This window comes from Falco peregrinus, chromosome 2 (genome assembly GCF_023634155.1).
Source record: "Falco peregrinus isolate bFalPer1 chromosome 2, bFalPer1.pri, whole genome shotgun sequence".
NCBI classification, from domain to species: domain Eukaryota; kingdom Metazoa; phylum Chordata; class Aves; order Falconiformes; family Falconidae; genus Falco; species Falco peregrinus.
Genome location: NC_073722.1, coordinates 54,250,723 through 54,269,765, shown reverse-complemented (window position 1 = coordinate 54,269,765; position 19,043 = coordinate 54,250,723). Strand labels below are relative to the sequence as shown.

The window sequence follows — 19,043 nt, the reverse complement described above, 5'->3', positions numbered from 1 at the left end:
TCCTACTAGGAATTCATTGGACTGCTTACAGAATTCTGAAAATCTCTCTCCTTGTTTTTTCTCCCTTAAAACTGTTGATTTTTTACACAACAGTCATCATATTCCTATCCGACTTCCATTGAAATCCCTTTCAAAATTATTTGCTTTCATCTGAAAGAATAACTATTGACGAGGACAATCTTTGGCTTAAAGTTTTTCAGATCCTCTTTCTGCTAGTAAGCCAAAACAGAAAACCCTGCTTTTGGAAACGGACCTTGGTGTCTAACCAAGTAGGAAAACCTAAATTCGGATTTCCCAAACCAAAACATAACAGTCTTCTGTGCAATTAGCTTGCTCATTAGTTGCCGTTGCAGTTGCATGCAGAGACCAATGCCAAACTTCAGACTCGTTTACCCCTGAAGCCAGGCACAAGGCACACAGTTCTACATCAGCGTCGCAGCATGTACAAATCCTTTCTGACTCTTGGCCCATGTGACTTCCACATAGCATTACCAGTAGTGTCACTAAACTGTTGTCTAACCCCCGTATGACTTTTTTTTTTTTGTCTTCCAGAAATAAAACAAGAGTAACCAGGGAAAGGTCAAGTGCACCACACCCCAAACAGTAACTGCAGTGCTGTGTTCTCTCTCAGAAAAGTAACACACAGATGCATATTAATAAGCATCTTTTGGCATAACCTTAGTAATTTTCCTTATCTTTTGCCACTTCTGCTCTTTTCTGCCCACCAAACCGGCTCAGCTATTTTCTTGTATTTTAATAGTTAGGACAAGCTGATACACATAAAAATAATTTATTACAGAACACCTGAACTGCTTTTATTTGTGCATTTAAAAATATACAAAAGTAATTTGAAGGAGAAACAGAAAGGGATTACTGAAATGCTAAAAAACCCCCAATGCAATTCAGCTTAAAAGGGTAGCTGCTGCAGTGTATTATATATATAGAAACGACAATGACGTACCAAAGTTACCTGTGTATTCTTTGCTTCAGCAAAACAAAGAAATCATAAAAAATGGGATAATGGCTGTACTTGATGTTGTCACATTGTTTACTTTACTTGTACAGCAAACCCCCATCCCTGATATTTATCAGTCTTGTCCATTTAGATTGCAAACTCATTTGGGCAAGGATTTTCTGTCACTTTGCATCTAGAAAAATATGATCCCACTTTTAGACAACCAGTAGGTCATAAAAACCAAAATACATGGTTTTGCAAAACTCAGGGTTTTTTGCTATTTTTATCCAGACTTTTAAGACCACAGTGGTTATATTACAGGTAAGTTCTAATAACAGTAAGTGCAAAGTCTTAACTGTTGCTAAAAATGTTTAAGCAAACATATCCTATCTTCATAGAACTTCAGTTTTTTAATCCCTTTGTATTCCATACATACACATATATATATATATATTTATAAACTTTCTTTCAAAGGCCAGATACTACTTGTGAAAAGTTCCACTGAATCAAACTTTTAGTACATTGTAAGCAAGGAGATTCTTTCTGAAGATACTAGATTCAATTAGAAATATTTCTGTATTTATTAAAAGAACACACATGTTTTATGCCTTTCGGAGCACATATGCTTCTGTATAGAGCATGCAGTCTGTATAAATATGCACATTATATATTTACCTGTAGATTCAGATATACATACAGTTTTTTAATATATATGTATTGAATATATACATCTACATAATTAGGGCATATGTTTAGATAAATAATTGCAGGGGAGACAGCCCTCAGGGACAGGCCAGACACCGTAGGCAAACACTTGATTTACAAGAACAAAAAAAGCAGAGATTAAACTTCTTCCTTCCTTCCCAAACGTTCAAAGAGTAAGTCATACAGAAATACTTCTTCTATCTTTTAGTCTATAAAGCTGGATATCTTAATTAGCCAAACACTCTGAAAGATTTCAGATGAGTGAGAAAGTACAAAAGAGATACTTTTAGTCTAGAAATTTACATTATGCAACACATGCAAGAAGTATAATGATGCCAAATAAAAATTCATTTCAATAACATTGGAACCTTCCAACATTAATAGTGCTGTATATACAACAAAGATGCTCCCTTTAGTTAAAACCTTGTTTCTGTATCCCTGAAGTTGCATACTAATAAGGCTTAAACCTGTCAAAAAAATTAATACCCCCCTTCCTGCAATTTAAATCAGCTCAGAGATAAAAACATGAGACAGAAACACTTCTTGTGCATGTTTATCTAACATCAAGACAATATAAATGTAACTTTCTACATTATGTGACCAATACTATTACACAGATAGCAAATGGATCATTTCTACTATATTCAGAAAGATATTTGAAATCTGTATCAGAGATCTAATATGTACGTATTTGAAGAACTCAGCTGAAAGACTGAGCTGAATTAAAAATGTTATGTTATACAACAGGAAAAATTACTAGGCAAGCTTTCTATATTTAAAGATAACTATGCAATTTATGATAGAAGGTAAGATAAAATACTATTTGTCACTAGCCTTCCTGATTTAATGATCAAATAGTGACAGTGAAGTAATGAAGCCTTGAAGCCCTTTTCATTTATACCTGTCATTTAAAAGAAACGCATAAACAATTGTGGCAAAAAATTCCCAAGGGTCTAGACTAAAAGTGGTAGGTGCCCGACTCCCATTTTATTCTATTGGATTTGAGTGCCTAAGTTCTATTAAGATGCGTTCAGAAATCACATCTTTATAGATTTTACGGCTGAAAGAGATCGTTATGACCATTTAAGTTTGGCATGCCTAATAGACTACAGAAACTCATTTAGCAATTCCTGTACAGGAAGTTTAATAACTTCTCTTTGAAGCAAAACACCTTTTTTTTTTAGAAGCATATTCCGCTATAATATCTTTCAGATGGAAAGTCTTATACTCCCTTGTTAAATTAATCAAATGGTGAATTATGTTTCAATAGCCATTAAAAAAATGCAATGCATTAAAACTACAAAAGGGGGGGAGCCTTATAATGGGGAAAAAACAGCCTACACCTCAACAAATTGGGCTTTTGTGTAGTTACTTGCTACAGGAAGGTTCTATGTTGGCAATTAAAGATGTACGCAGGTAAACCCATTCCAAAGTATACCTTTTTGACTTTTGAGAGATAACAGTCATTAAAAATGCATTGCTTTTTCACAGCTTAAGCTGAAACAGATATACAATTATCAGACATATAATTTATTAAAACACATAAATCAGCTTTTCTTGGTTCATTTCATTAATTTAAATAATGAAAACTAAATATTAATATTAGGTACAGTTCAGTAAGTACACTTTAAATGACCTGGAAAAGATCTATCATTTAAGAAGAGGAAGAACTAGCTAAAAGTAAGTTTTATCTAGAAGTGCTTAGTCTTAAAAGGGTTGAGGAATGCCAGCCTGGCTCATGTCAGAACCTTACTGGGGCCCAGAAAAACTGGTCCATTAAAATCAAGTTAACTAAAATCCAGTGAGGCTAATGATCTAGTCTTAAGTATTAGTGCACACATAGAAGGGCCCAGGATCCTTAAAAATGTTGGTGCTTTTCTTTCACAAAGGTCTGGAATTCCTGCTCCTCCTTGTAGTGACTGCTACATTTACTAGAGAAAGGAAGGGACAAATCAGTCTCTGGATTACCAGCTCTCCTCTTCACTACTCCTCCCTCTGAGGCACCAGTTACAGGGATACAGAGGCGTTAGCTTGAATCCACTTAAGCAGAGAAGAAAACTGGTCTACAACTTTATCAGCAAGTGTTCAAGCCATAATTCTGATTACCACACATTTGGCCCCTCAGTTCATCCTAATAAAGAAAGGTTGTGCAGAGTCTGAACAGCTGGAGCTTCCCAAAAGCTTCTTGAGCTGTGAGGAGCTGCAGTTCAGACACTCCAACTTGAAATAGCTCTGAACAGCGTACATGATTGCACTGGACTGCACTGATGAGTACATCAGACTCTTCAAGCACATGGCAGAGAGCTTAGTTATCTAAGGCTCCACATTAAATTCTGAAGCGCACACCTAAAAATTAGGTGTTGCAGCACCTGTATTTTAGATACGTAAATTGTTATGTTTATTTCACCTACTGAAGGCTGGAAATAATATTGAAGCTTTTAAACAGGAAAGCTGTCAAATTAAGTGCTAACTCCCAAACTACAGTAAAAACTATTAGTAATAATAACAAACAATATACTCTTCAGTGCATATTCTAGCTCTGTGGTAAGGTTTTCAGGATAGACTGATACCACTGAGATGGATGCTTCCAATGTCCATGATAATAGCAAAAACCTTTTTCCATAGAGTAACAATGCTTCCCACATGCTCTTTTAGCATACAAAACTGTAAGGAGAAGCTCACCATTTAAAGTATTAAAACAGTAAGAATTTCTTACACTGATTGCATTGAAATATTTCACAGTTCCTCGTAAGATTACTTAGTTTTTAATACCTTCCCATCTAACAGCAGATTACGGCAATTGCACATACACCACCTCAACAAACCACGGTGCATAAGAGGTCTTATTCTTGCAGTTAAATACAGACAGTTAACTGTTGTAACATCAAGCACATCAACATTCAATGTACAAGCATCAGGATTATGGCCTGTGGGGGCTAAACACTGATTTTATTTCAATATTTAAGTGGCTATTTTCCCTTTTCAAGATACCCTGTTATCTTGAACAGCTATTCAGTACCAAAGGATCTAATTCTTCAGACGTCCATTGTGCAGTATTTTCCTTTACTGGATATGAACCTAAACCTGAATTTCCTTAAAATTTTAAACATTTATTCAGTGTTACACACGGGAAATTAGGCATTTTATATCCATTTGCACAACTGTAAATGACTGTGCAGAAGGATAAGTTTAAAAAAAAAAAAAAGCTCCACAGAACTAAAAATCTGAAATAACTATTCCAACCGTATTTTTTAATATTTAGGTCTTTACTGGTTAACATTTAGAACCATCGAATCACTGACAAAAGTATAGTTGCTTTGTGTGCAACAGCTTCCACATTTTCCAATCTGGAGAAGTTGTGTCATAGGTCTAATTTTTCCTAATGTAGAAAACATTTCAGTGTGAAACCCCTGATTTATTATTGACTTAGATGGATTACCAAGCTCTGCTTCCTTCTTTAGCCTTGAACAAAGGCTAAAGTTCATGCCTTCACTGAGTAGCAGATGTTCATGGAGTTTGACCTACTGGGAGAGGAACGTGAACATGAACTCCAACTTCAGCATGTTTCACAGTCAGAAACATATTTGACAAAGCCAGTTCCAAAACCCCCAACAAAAATAAAACGTTATTTCACACAGGTGCAATAGAAAGTATCTAGTTCACCCTTTATTTACACAAGATAGAAAACCATGCATTTTCTAGCCTTCTCATTTTTCTAATTCCTGTTTCTGTATAACAGATTTATAGCAGATCTTTGGAGAACATGCCACTGGTTTACTTGAGAACAAAAAAGAATAGCGCATCATTACGAGCATTTCAGATTTCAAATAAGCTAGATATAATGAAAAGCTGTTGCAAGATTAGCTGTTGCCATTCACCTCTAAAAAATGGCAACAGTCCCATCAGTGTTGAAGACTAGAGGCAAGTAATTCAATAACAGAATATAATAGTATAATTTTATACCAACATGTCAGATTTAAGCTAAGCTAGAGATAATTAGAAACTGTTATAAGACTAATACTTACCATTTAACATCAGAAGATTGTCAGTCCCTGGATGTGGATAACTCAAGCGACCTTAAAAGAAAACAAAACCCAAAGAACAAAACAAAACAAATGCAGAGGTTTTAGCTACTATGCTAGAAAAAAAAAATGAAAAAACACTGCTTAGAATTTAAGTATAAACTGTATTTCCAGTTTGCCTAAGTGAAATAAAGAGCTAATATTTAACTCCAAGCACATTAACCAACAATACCCTTGACCCAAGTTAAAGCTGACAAGAACAGACTTCTTAACCTTAATTCTCTGGTCATAAGATCTGCAGTGTGCTTTGGGATCAGCTTCAATAGGATAAAGCCACTTTTTGTTTCATGACACCCAGAAATAGTGCTGACTGCTTTAGTCTTCTTCTCTTTCATAGTGACTGTGAATAACTGTACTATGCACATTGCTTAACAGAGTGGCATTTCTACAGTTTAGTACTTCTCCACTGAATCGATTTAAGAAAAATTATGTTAATAGGAATTAAGGCATTAAAATTTTATTAACCAATTTATGACTGTATCTTGGTGTATTACATATAACCATAGTATGTAATATTTTTCAGTAAGCCTGGCAAAACTAGAGTACTGGTTTATCTACAGAATTAACAAAACTAAAGAATATGATAAATAACATTTTCAATATTTTATATTGAATAAAAATTACATTAAAACCTCATTTCCTGACATTAGAACTTTTAAAGTATTGCATTTTACTACGCTGGTGGCATGTTATACTTTAATAGTTAAATGAATGGTTTAAAATGCACAGCTGAAGTGCCTGTTCACTACAAATTCCTTTTTATTAAAGGAGACTTTTTCTATTTACAGGAAGCTGCAAACATACCAGTAGTGCACACTGACCTAGAGAGACATTTACAATAGCTGCTGTGTTTGGAAGAAATGTGCTTTAATGTGCAAAAGACTACATTTACATCTATCTTGCTATTTAAAGATACTTGCTTGCTTACTTATAGTATATAAGCGTATAATAAAAAATACTGTAACATAAACATTTATATCTCTTGGAGGAAAAGAGAACGTTTGTGGAGGCATAAAGAAGAATCCAGTCAGGAAAAAATGGGTGTTTAGAACTGACACAGGTTTCAAGAGGAATATATACACAAGTGGCTTGCAAAATGTACATATTACTAAGACACTGTCATACCCAAATGAGGCTCACTCAATCTAAAAAGAAACACAGGGGGGAAAAAAGACGGGGGTGGGATGGGGGGTGAGGGGTGGCCACGACCAAATCAGCAATCTATATATAAGGTTGTCTAACTCTGGTTCCCCTCCCCTACACTTGGTAAACCTATGTGATTAACAGCAAAAGTAGAAACTTCTTGGAACAGTAGTTCTGTGTCCCTAGGGACACCTTTGGCATTGGATAGAACACCTTTTTGATGAAAATCTTTGAGTAATAGGGTTTAAGTTTTGTTCTTCCCCTTTAGGAAACCAATATGATAATTTTCAACCAAAAAAATATAGAAAAAGCATACATAAATTCTTACACTCAAAACTTCAAAATGGTAAGATTAAGATAATTTATTTTATCCAGCCTTATTATTTACAGGCATTGTGGTAGAAAGATTTTCATACAGCCATGGACTATTTCTCCTCCCACAGATTTCATTATAAGAATGGATGATATCAGAACGCCTGCAGATTAGGTAGGACCTATGTGCTTTGGAATTTGAAAGTGTGGAGAAAGTGATGAAGGGCAAGGGCAGCCTCCTGGAAAAGGGAAGATGAATGCAACCCAAAAGGACTCAGCTGTCTTCTCTAATTTCTACAGAATTTTTGAGCAGGCTTAGGGAAGTTACTAAACTAAACAAAAATCTTTGTAGGAGCCTCTGTCTTCATATTCCTTGTCTTCAAGATGTCCAGTTTCAACCTATAAGCCACATTTTTGTCACGCCAAACATTTACAGCTGTATCTAATGTTTCTTGGAACTACAAATATTTTGCCCTGCTGGTACAACAGGAAAAGAATTAGGAGCAAAGCAACCTTAAATTGCAGTGTGGGAGCTGCCACTGGTTTGCTCACTTTGCTTTACTTCTTAGTTCTTTGGTCTACAAAAGTAATACTTATTTGGCTAACAGCAAGGATTTTACAAGATTATTTACTGTCATCAGCATGTTCATATATTGTGCTACAGAAATATTCGCAACAATATGAGCTTTTTCTTGTACAGCAGAATGCTGTATCTATCTAGATTAACAATTGAAACCATGAGAAATTATCTCATCTTGAACCTCCTGAAGTCTGTGGTGGCAGTCTTTCTCCCTGTCTGTATACATTTATCTTCTTTTCCTATTCATCAAAAGAGCCAAAAGATATATATTTTCCTGTAATTACTACAGGCCTAGCAGAAGAGAGAAGCCCAGGAGTGTCAACACCTGGCAAGGAAAACTGTTTCAGAAGACAGTAAATTCTGGGTTTACAACTCCGGTTTTGCATTCTTCGTTTTTATTTCCCCCCCACCCCCAGCTTCACCAATAAGCTGCATCTGAAATGATGAAAATAGATGCCAAACTGATAAAGTTGAAATAATTAAGCACTCCTCATTAAGGGGTGGGGAGGGAGTGCACTGGGCAGCTGGACACACTATGCAGCATAAAACCTAGGAATTCACAAACGTAAAGAAACCCAATCTTGCTGTGTTACAAAGCTGAATTTGCTGGCTCAGATAATGATTTGAAGGTTAGAAAGGAAAATGAGTAACACAGTTCTCAGTACATGTACAGCTATACTGATACTTCTTTTAAGTCTTATTTATATGGTTATTTCAATGAAATCATACTTTGTAATATTGCATTCTGGTGAACTTAATACTTGTGTTTACCACGTTGTCTAGTATTAGGACTTACAACCTTAAAACCACTTCTAGCGTAGATGGCTTGCTCACTTTTTCAAAATACAATCACTGCTATTTGGTACATTAACTTGGATTCTCATCCCTCAGATTAATCTGTTGAAGCAAAATGTAGTGTTTCTAGGGTGTCCACCTGAATTTAACAATATAAATTCAGAACGCTACGCATCCAACTGGGTGCAAGATCAGTCTCATACTCAGATTACACTATTTTTAACAGATTAATTAAATGGACATATACAATATCAAACCTCACTTAAAACAGCAGTATATAAAATATAGAAGATGGGAGCACCATCTTGTAATGATTCACTTTGTCCCTATCACATATTTCTTCCTAGTCACCTATTTTCACTGCATGCTGTTCCATGCATTTAAAAAAACACCCAAAACCCAAACCATTTTAAGAATTGCCCTCACCGTAAATCCTACCTAATCGTATCCTACTTCAATGTCAGTAATCTAAAATCATATAAACTGTTCAACAGATATTCTAGCAATTCCAGTGGCCTCCACCTGCTTAAAAAAATAAATTAGTAATACATAGATGTGTTGCTATCTGGAACAAATACAATGCCTAATATTAATGTACTTGATCATAAAGTATCATTCTATAGAAATTTTCTCTGTGCAACCTGAACTCGCAACTTTATCACATTACAGCAAATTAATAATGTATCTCATGTATCATGGCTAAATTCAAAACAGTATTGCTAAGGAGAAGCAGGTATGTTTGGCACTTCTTATGCAACTAGAGCTCTACTAAATTTAGCCCCCCTCCCCTTTCACATCTAAATGTTAATTTTAACATGTTAATTTTAACATGTTAACATGTTAATTAAAATGTTAATTTTAACAGAAATACATGCCAGGCAGTTCTTACAATGTATTGTTTCTATCCAGACAGAAAAAAACAAAAAGCTTGCAAATAAATTTTGATGGGCCAAGTTTATCCACTAAATCCAATTAAAAGTCTTGCTAATCCAAACAATGAGGAAAAAAGCAACAAACTGTTTTAGCTACATTTTTGGAATCTCCTGTTATTAATACAGGCAATGAAAATTGAGTTTTTTTGTAACCCTCTTGAGCATACAGATGTAGTTGTGCTTATGCACTTTTCATTTTAAGGCAAATTCATATCTACTTTTGGAAACGCTTTCTTTCTGTTCCTATTTAACTAAACTGTTGGAGGAATCTCTATATATTACAACATTTGGGATAGATTTAAATATAACAACTGCTTTAAACATTGCTGACGCACAGTTTCACAAGTTTGCAATTTGATGTCTACTCCCCCTCGCTCCCCCCTTTTTATTAGTCTTAAATGGTTGAACGAAGAGATTGAGAATCACAAACTCCTTTCCTATCTTTTTTCCAGGAGATTTCCTGACTTCCTGACTAGCAGAGTAAAAGCTTCCAAGCTAAGCTTTTCCCAAACTACTATAACAGATCAGTGAATGGTTGAGGATTGCAGCAGTTTCAGAGAGCTGTTTCTGAATCACCGTAGATAAGACAACAGCACAGAACTGTGTTTGGACAACACCTAGTTACAGAAAGCCTAGATTGTACACTTTCAAATGCTTGTGTAAGAGTTATGTAAGTCATAATGAGGCCAAATGTCTTGTCTCCAATAAGCAATCTCTTTAGGTAAATCAGTCTATCAGTCTTAAATATATTCTCTTCTCATAGAAAGTCCCTATGACAAAGAGGAAACAATCTCTGTGTATAACTTCAAAGCCTTTTATATGGCTAAGAGAGCAGCTTTTCCTTCCACACTTTTTTTGTTCAGCTTCAGAAACTCTTTTCTGAGAGCAATTAAAATTACTCTAGGAAGCAACTGTATAACTTTAAACCTTAGAGCCTCGTAACACAAAAGATAACACAAATTTATTTGAAACCGGAAGTTACCATATGCAAAGAAAGCAAATGTTATCTACTGTGCTGCTGAGTCACCCGTGCTTTCATTTTACTTTCACTGAGCATGCCAGCAGGTTGCTTTTAAAAGAAAGATGTCCAAGAGATGAAAAGCTCAACTAAACCAATTTAAAGGGGAAATAAAACCAAGAAAAAGCAAGACAGACTAAGTGCATGTTATTTTTCCCCACAGATAAGCCAAATAATAATGGTTTACTTTTATTATTTATTACTAGCTATACGTAAAATATGTTTGTGTAATTTTCCCCAAAAAAATTTGTTTTGCCCCTCACAAAGAAGCAGAAGAAAAATCCAACATGAAGTTAATATTCCTTCCTTTACTCCGGCTAATACAGCTATGGCTAATTCAAGTTCAGTACTATCTTACACGTAGCTTGCAAAGCTGTAAGAGAGTTGGCCAGGAAACAGAAATGAATTTGAATTGAATACAGTTGCCTTATAAAAGACAAGCCTTTAAATTACAAGGGAAATACCAGAGACTTTACTAGAAAGATGTTTAAACTGCCTCTCAATTCTAATACATATTCTGTGCAAAATATAACCATTCTTCTAAGTTTCTTTCATAACCTGTTTTACCCCAAACGCATTGACATTCCTGTTTCTGAAATGTCTACAACCCAAGTTTTTTTACATCTAGATATCAAGAGGCATTGGCATTTGGGGGAGGAGGAGAAAAAATGCAAGTACATAAGAGGTATGTCTGGAAGAATTAGCCTGAAATACATGGGTATTGGTAGTATATCAACACTGTAATTCTTCTCTCAAAATCGTTTTAAGGGCTATAAGAAGAATAAAAAAAGAGTATTTAAGAATAACAATGTAAAAATGAACTGATTTTAGTTTAACTTCTATTAACTTCAGTTTATATTCCATTGATTGGAAGGGGTAATCTTATATGTTACTTAATGTCTTACTATGAACTGCATTTCAAGAAAACTATGTGGGAAATATTTCTTTTAATATGAACAGTATTTCTGCTGCAATGACTAGTGAAGTTAAGCATTTATTCCCTATTAACCTGCCTTGAAAAAGTATCTTACTGAAAGCTAAAAATTACTTCTGTCTTTTGATCAAGTCTGTAGTAATGACTAAACTTTGTCTAAGTGAAGCCAAAACTATGCATCTGTGAAAAGTCTTTTGGCAGGAATAAACTTAGCTTTCAGTGAATCATCTGAAATAAAGTTTTTTCAAGTTCATGAAGACAAAAATGGTGAAATTTGACTTCCTTCTAAAATGGATCTTGAAATGCAAAACTTAAAGCTGTGAGCTAGTACACACAGTGTCTGTTCTGCATTGTGCAAAATCTGAGACAAGATGCTTAGTCATACTCCAGATACTGTAAGCAGCTAAATCTGAAACACGTGCTTGAAATTCCAGGGACTTTCATTTTACTGCTGTGGTCTGATATAAAAGATGCATTGTTTTAGTGTGCTTAGATTTACTTAAAAACTTGTCATAAAAATATTTTCTGGTAACAAAATGTTCTTTAGTTACAACAAAGTATGTTATATATTAATAAGAACAACAAATAAACAATAATATTCTTAATCCTGTGCATTCTGCCAGAAAATACGATGGGTTCTTAAGTAAATGTCAGACCTTCTGTGGTGAAAAGAAAAGCCACAGAGACTGAAATAACAAAATTAGCGTTTCATGGTTTGCAGAAAAAGAAGAAATTGAAGTTGCTAGGAAATTACAGAAATACCAACTAGTGGTGACTAAACAGAAGAGAGGTAGAGAGGAGCTAAAACGCTATTCTAAGATGTGATCTCTCTTCCTCCCATTTTCAGTCAGTAAGGAACATTTCTCTGTCTTACTGTTAATAAATTAGCTGTTTCAGCTGCAGTACTAACTTCCAAACAAACAAAAAAATTAATCAACCAATTCAAATAACAGCACACCATTACGCTATTTAAATTCAGTTGGCGCATGCATTGTTCTCTGGCACTCGAACAAAAAAATAGATTTCCTTTGAATTCATCACTATCTGTGGCTTCCATCTGTTTTAGTTCAAACATAAAACTTAGCAGAATTTTCAGTGCAAGAGTATGATGGTGAAACTGTTAAAAAAACCCAAAATCTCTTAACTCTAGACTGAATATTCTCATGTCCCTAGAAAGTACAGAATAACTACAGAAACATTACTTTTTTAAGTGTCTGTGAATGAACCCAATTCACTTTAAGATCTTAAAGCTTTATCTAGTCTCATTTTTGCTGAAAAATTATTATTGGAAATAGATCATTTTCATCTATTGTATCATATTGAAATATGAAGAGATGAATAAAAATAAAAATGGGCCTTTTCTGTGCTTACTGTGCCTCTGAAAATTCTTCTGCATTATAAAGCCAAAATGAAAACAGTGAGATGGCAGAGGGAACAGAGCAACCACTTCCATTTGTTACATCAGCAGGCACAGAAAAAAGCAAAGAAACTGACCAGTTTTGAGCGATGTGAGAGGTGCCAATGACAGTATATTCCAATAGAACATCTGCATTCTCTGATTTTGTGCCTTACAGTAGCTTTACCTTTTAATATCCTTCCTGATGGTAGATTTGGGTTCAGATAACCAAAGAGGTATTAGTCAGCACCTGAGTTGGCAGATTGAAGCAACAATGCTTTGAAACAGTGATAATCTAAATAGTTACCTTGTCTTTGATGAGATATGCATGCTTTTAGTACACAGCAGTTACCACAGGGCTAACTGTTCACAGGTTTCAACCCCTTTGTGTTAGCAGTGTTTTGTAAATATGCACAATAGACAGAAATGTAATTTAATAATGGACTTAAATGATACATTTCTTAAGATTAACATTAATTCTCTGTAGGTAGTAAGAAACAAAAGATCTGATTTAAGAATATCTAAGAAAATTCAATTTCAGCTTCCACTCTATTATAAAGAGGAGGAAAATTAACCGGCTAACTAAATGCTACCTATTTATTGATGCTTTGTAGAAATTTTTAGCACGAAAAAATCCCACCAAACTTTTGGCTTGACATTGTAAATCTCACAATACTGTTACACAATATCTGAATACTACAGGCCTTTCAATTGATTACAGATCTTAAGAGAAACAAGCAGATGAGCAAACTGTCTCACATTAGAACACAGACCCTTATGGGCACATGTAATACATGTAAAGTCTAGCAGTCTCTAGAAATAGAGAGCGAATGGGACTAAATATAAAATATTTCTTTTTACATAGGGTGTTTTTTTAAAAATTTTTCAATCACTTCAATACTGAGGCTTAATTTCCGCAAAACAAGGCTGAAGTCTTAGATAATTTTAAAGTCTGACTGTGTTAGTCTAATTATAACACCACAAATGAAGTAACATTTGACCAGGCCAAATAAAATGGCTTGGGGTCCCTGTCCCAAAGTTCAACAGTAAACACCACCTGAAAGTAAGTATGGAAAAACAGAATTCAAAAGAGTGAGTTAATGTACAGTGCATAGAAGAGCTGAAACTGAAGCCCACAAATATTAGCTATATTCTTACTGCTGTGGCCAAATGATGTGAACAGAACCCAGAAGGGTAAGAGGAACCAGCATTCTAAAGTGAAGTGTATTCCTGGACTTCTTCAGACAAACAGAAACTGGACAATCAGGTGGATTTTTATCCTCCAGGAGCTTTGAAAAAATATTTGGAAGGACAAAACCTGAATTTATCAGTGGACTTAATTTTCTTTCCAGCTTCCACTGCAAAGGGAAAATTAACTGGCTAACACTGGTAGCAGTGTGATTCCCCCTCCCTTTTGGCTACCTCTAACAGTATGTCTTCACCAACTGGGGTAGAATTTCCTACAGCAAACAAGTACATTTCAAATAAAACTATTAATTTCTTGGGGGAAAGGAGGGAAGGATGGAGGAGGGAGGGTGAAAAACCTAAGATGACACTAAAGCTTAAATTTTAAGCAACTGTAAACCAGTGTTTTCAGTAAAATGCGGCTTGAGATTGACCTTTCATGTGAGTTGAGAAAATACTTAATTTTCTATTTTAATACGAACCTAGAATCTAAATGAGCAATCAGTATTAATTCAAATATGCAGAATGGATGACCCTTTTTTCTTTATTTAGCATAATAACATACCTTTAAGTGGATCATGCTCTGCTCTCATAATGTCAATAAGGGAGTTTTCCAAAGAGTGCATATTCAGACTGTCATACATTCTATTTCGATCCTAAAAGAGAACAAAATCCTTAGTATTGGAATACAAATTCTGTACTTTTTAACAGGAAATTTGATAGGAAGACAAAGGTGCCTTTTAAAGGCTTATACACTCTGGAGATGGACAATGATACAAAAGCTTAAGATACCTGAATTTATTAACAGTAAGACCTGTTTTTATTAACAGTAAGTTTAACAGCATCCAAATATAAAACTAGAGATGCATTGTGAAAGACTCTTCTGTGTGTGCACTTTTATAGTCTGTGATTGCCCGTTTCCTTCAGAACTGCTTGAATTAGTTCTAGTGATCCACAGCAGAGGTAAGCATTAAGCTGTTTAATGAAGGAGACTAATGTCTGCAAGAGCTCAATTTCATTTCATGCAGAAGTTAAATAGTGAGTAAGGTGGGGAACTACAGGACAAGAAGGACAGTCACCTGATATGAAAGCAAGCATTTTCTTGGTGCTTGGCTAAGTACCTTGCATGGGCCCGCAGGCCCCTGCTGAGACTGCACTTCCTGCCTTCTGGGTGACTAATCTGAGACCCTTTGCATACAAAGACTTGTGTTACAAATTGGCAGCACTAAATGGTTAATGGTCGGGAAGTTACAGCTAAATTATGAAAAGAAAATGTCACAAAGCTTACTAATAGATTATCAGCCTTCTAGAGAATGATATTTTTGCACATTAAGTTAAAAAAGAGTTACCACAATGTCTTACAATTATTTTTTCACTGAAGGTAATAAAAGCTATTGTAATAAATCATAAATGTTTTCACTGATTGTATGTTCAACTAGGACATTTTCTCCCATGTTTTCTAATACAACCAAGTTACAGCAACAGAAAAAAGATGAATTTAACTTCTTTGGTCTTTCTGGGATACCTTCAGAGACTGAAAATAGTTTCTGTGAAACCTTAAGCTCTTCTACTTGCAAGGCTTTTGGCTGGACTGTATTGCACTTAAAGGAATCCTGTAAACATGCCTTAATTTTACTGTTGTCCTCTCTGGTTGCACTGTAGTAATTCAACAGAGTAGGAGGAGATACACCACACATCCCATGACCATTAAAATTTGCTGAAGCTGCAGCCATCCACTTAGTACATATTTAATGGTGACATAAGGTATCTGACCCACATTCAGTGTGACTTTCCATGACAGCTCAGCAGAACATAGATTAATTTCAACTACATCCCCCAGCATGCAGGTATTCTTCATGTTTGGGGAATGAAAAAGCAAGCTTTGAAATAGAGGTTTTCTATGAGTCAGAAACTGACTTAGCAAGTTTTGCAAAACAAGTCATGATGAAACTATGATTTTATTCTCACCTTTCTTAGAAAGTTTAGTCAACTTTATACAATGTTGGGATGAAGAGAGAGAAGCCTTTTTTCCAGCTTTCTCCCTCAAACAACTATAACCAATGTGCCATGGTCATCAGATCCTTTATTTTGGAAGCCTTTAGATAATTTTAATAAGCTAAAAAAGTGTATTTCTCTTGTCTCCTTGCCATGTCCCAGACCAAATGCCACTGACAGTCCACGAGGTGATCTTCAACCTGGTTTGAGAGCCAGCAACTCACCAGTACTATTTTAGTTCACAGCAGCCTTATTTTGGGACTGGTTGGCTTTCATTCAATTCTCTAGCAGTCCTGAGAATCAGCAGAATGAAACTGAAGTGACTAGTCTGCTTCCATGCCCTTGCAGGCTTGTTTCTCAATAGCGCAAAGAACCTGCCTACGATAGTGAACCTGCTTTCTGTAGAAGGTATGAGCAATGACAAAGCTGGATTTGTTGCCAACTGTCCCCTTGCATTCAAAAGGTGTATCTCATCAAGATTTTTAATCCTTGATAAGTGCTCTTGCAAAAACCAATGTTGAGTAAACAGAAACATGCTTTGCTACCTCTGTAGCTGATAGGTGCAGAGAACTAGCATTTGTAAAAACTGGACTTAACCACATGTGACACTTGGTTACAGCCTCACTAAATAAAATTTTCTTACTTATTTTTTTATTATTGCTGTATACATCTACGATGAGGTAACATGACTATCTGGCAAATGGTCATTATAAAGTAAGACTTAATTCTGCTGTGGGGAGCAGAAGCCTGTAAAAAAGGGCTCTGTCATACAACTGGCCCAATTGGTTGTGGATCTTATAGAAAAACCGAAAAGTAAAACCTGTAACATGCATTTGTGATTCATTTGTAAAGTACTCCAGTGGCTGACATGGTGCAATGATTGTAACTTCACCCTTGCATCATTCCGTTTTGCAAGTTCTGTGCATCCAAAGTGAAAGGTCTTGTGCTGCTGGAAGTTGAAGAAAAAAATATTCTCCCATTCCCTTTACACCTTAGAAAGCTTATGTCTATAAAGGTTAAAAAAAAAAAAAAGAGAGGTCTGTTTCTTTGAATTGTATTACTTCATTTCTGGCAGTGGACACATGCAATATGCATGTACTGTACAATATAAAAGTGTAATGAGTACACTGAAGTAAAGCAAGATGTAAATATGGGAATTGTGTTTTGCTGTCTCACTACCTACATCACCATACCCACTTGTGAGTTTGGGTAATACCTAGGTAATCAGTGCTTCAGACTTGAAAACATCTATTTCAATTTACACTGATGAACAACATACTCTAAAACAACATTATCTGAAATTTAACTATCTCAAAAGGATTAAGTCATTCTTTGGGTACAAGGCGCATTTTAAATCTCTGTGCAGCTAGGCTCTGTAACACTAGAACACTGCTTCGTGCTCTCCAGATATGTAAACCATATCTTTAATCAGCACAGTTACCTACGCAAATATGAAGCTTTCATTTCAAAGCAGAACTTAAAATACTTCAATAATGTAGGTCACAGCAGCAAAGATTTTCTAGAAAGTTCTGCAGAAAAAAATATGCAATGGCTTGAAAGGGGACAGCTCTACTACAGCACATTCTACTCTATCAGGAAACCACTTTCCTCAGTCTTTGGGACAAGCACAAGAAGTACTACCACTGAACGTGATTGTTTTAGGTAGTTTTCCGTGCACATGGAAATAGTCCTAATTCTTGGGACTATCTTTAGTTTCATTATTTCAACACGATTGATAACCAGTTATCAACTGTGTTGAAATAATGAAACTGAAGATAATCTGTAGTACAAAGGCATTGATACATAAGCATATATGTTAATACAAGTTTTGTGTTATCCTGACTCCAAAAGCCCCTTCTGTCAAGGCTGTATTCCTGTAAAATATTTTGCATTTCCCTCAGCTCTGTGTCTCATCAGTCCTGTGCTAAGCAGCTAGTGAGCTCTTCATGTGTCAGAAGGTGCATATCTCCGTGGAATGTCACAGCATAATGCTAGTTTTTTCCCCAAAGCTGACAGTTAACTTCTCCTAAGCACTAAAAATTCTCACACTAGGTTTTGCGGGTTTTTTTTGTTGGGGTTTTTTTTTTGTTTGTTTGGGGGTTTTTTTGTTTGTTTGTTTTTTAACCTGTATAAAGATTTGAATCCTGCTTGACCCACCATTCCCATACCAGTAATCACAACTGCACTCATACACAGCAGAATGGAAAATGTGGTTTTTGTGTAACTGCCTACAGATTCAGAGGTACAGGGCTACAGATTCAGAGGTACAGGGCTAAGTGACAAGCTGTCACCTCAACTTAGAAGTTAAGACTATGTAAGCAAGCCTACAGAAAAGTGGTAATTCTTTCTGAATTTTTACAATTCAACACAATATAGGAGAAGCATAAAGTATCCTACCCATAGGATACAGTTAGTACTAGAAGGACCTTTTGACAACGCCATCCAAAACACATCTACACAGTGCATGTTTCAGAAGTCCTCCCCAGGGATGTCTAAATGTGGAATGAACAGCAAGAGGGCAGCTTTCTCTGAAGAGCAAGTTTCAACACCTAATTGTTGGACAAATAATTTTTCTTGGTACAATCTATTTAGGACTTCTAAATATATCCATGCTATTTATGCAAAGAGTATCAGGTTTGAGCATTTGCAGAAATTCAGTGCAGTCACACCTCAAAGCTTATATATTGTCACACTGCATAAAGCAAATACAAGGCCAGAAACTATTAAACAGTAAATACAGTTTTGCTAATCTTTAACCACAAACACCAAAAATAGATATTAAGAAGTTAAACAACTCTGAGTTTTGGATACATGCTTTGAACTACTGATCTGCAAGATTACTTCAAGTAAAAAAATAGATTTTTAACATGGGTATTAAATTCATTAAGTGCAAGTATCTTCAAAATACGCTCCTTTACATGTCCCTTATATTCTAAAAAATGTATCACCATCTGATGGGAGGCTGGAAACAAAAGTCATAAAGCTTACGATCAGTTTTGAGTACAGTCTTA

General features: G+C 35.4%; 1 protein-coding gene across 4 annotated transcripts in view; it reads right to left on the bottom strand.

Annotated features, from left to right (window-relative positions):
• Window positions 1-19,043, bottom strand: part of CPEB2 (cytoplasmic polyadenylation element binding protein 2) — a 55,161-nt gene that overhangs the window by 24,778 nt on the left and 11,340 nt on the right. For all 4 annotated transcript variants that reach the window (XM_055794986.1, XM_055794988.1, XM_055794989.1 and 1 more), the window contains exons 3-4: window positions 14,603-14,693; window positions 5,686-5,736 (exon numbers count right to left, since the gene is read on the bottom strand). In XM_055794986.1, coding sequence (XP_055650961.1) covers window positions 5,686-5,736; window positions 14,603-14,693 — 142 coding nt within the window. The remainder of the gene's footprint in view (window positions 1-5,685; window positions 5,737-14,602; window positions 14,694-19,043) is intronic.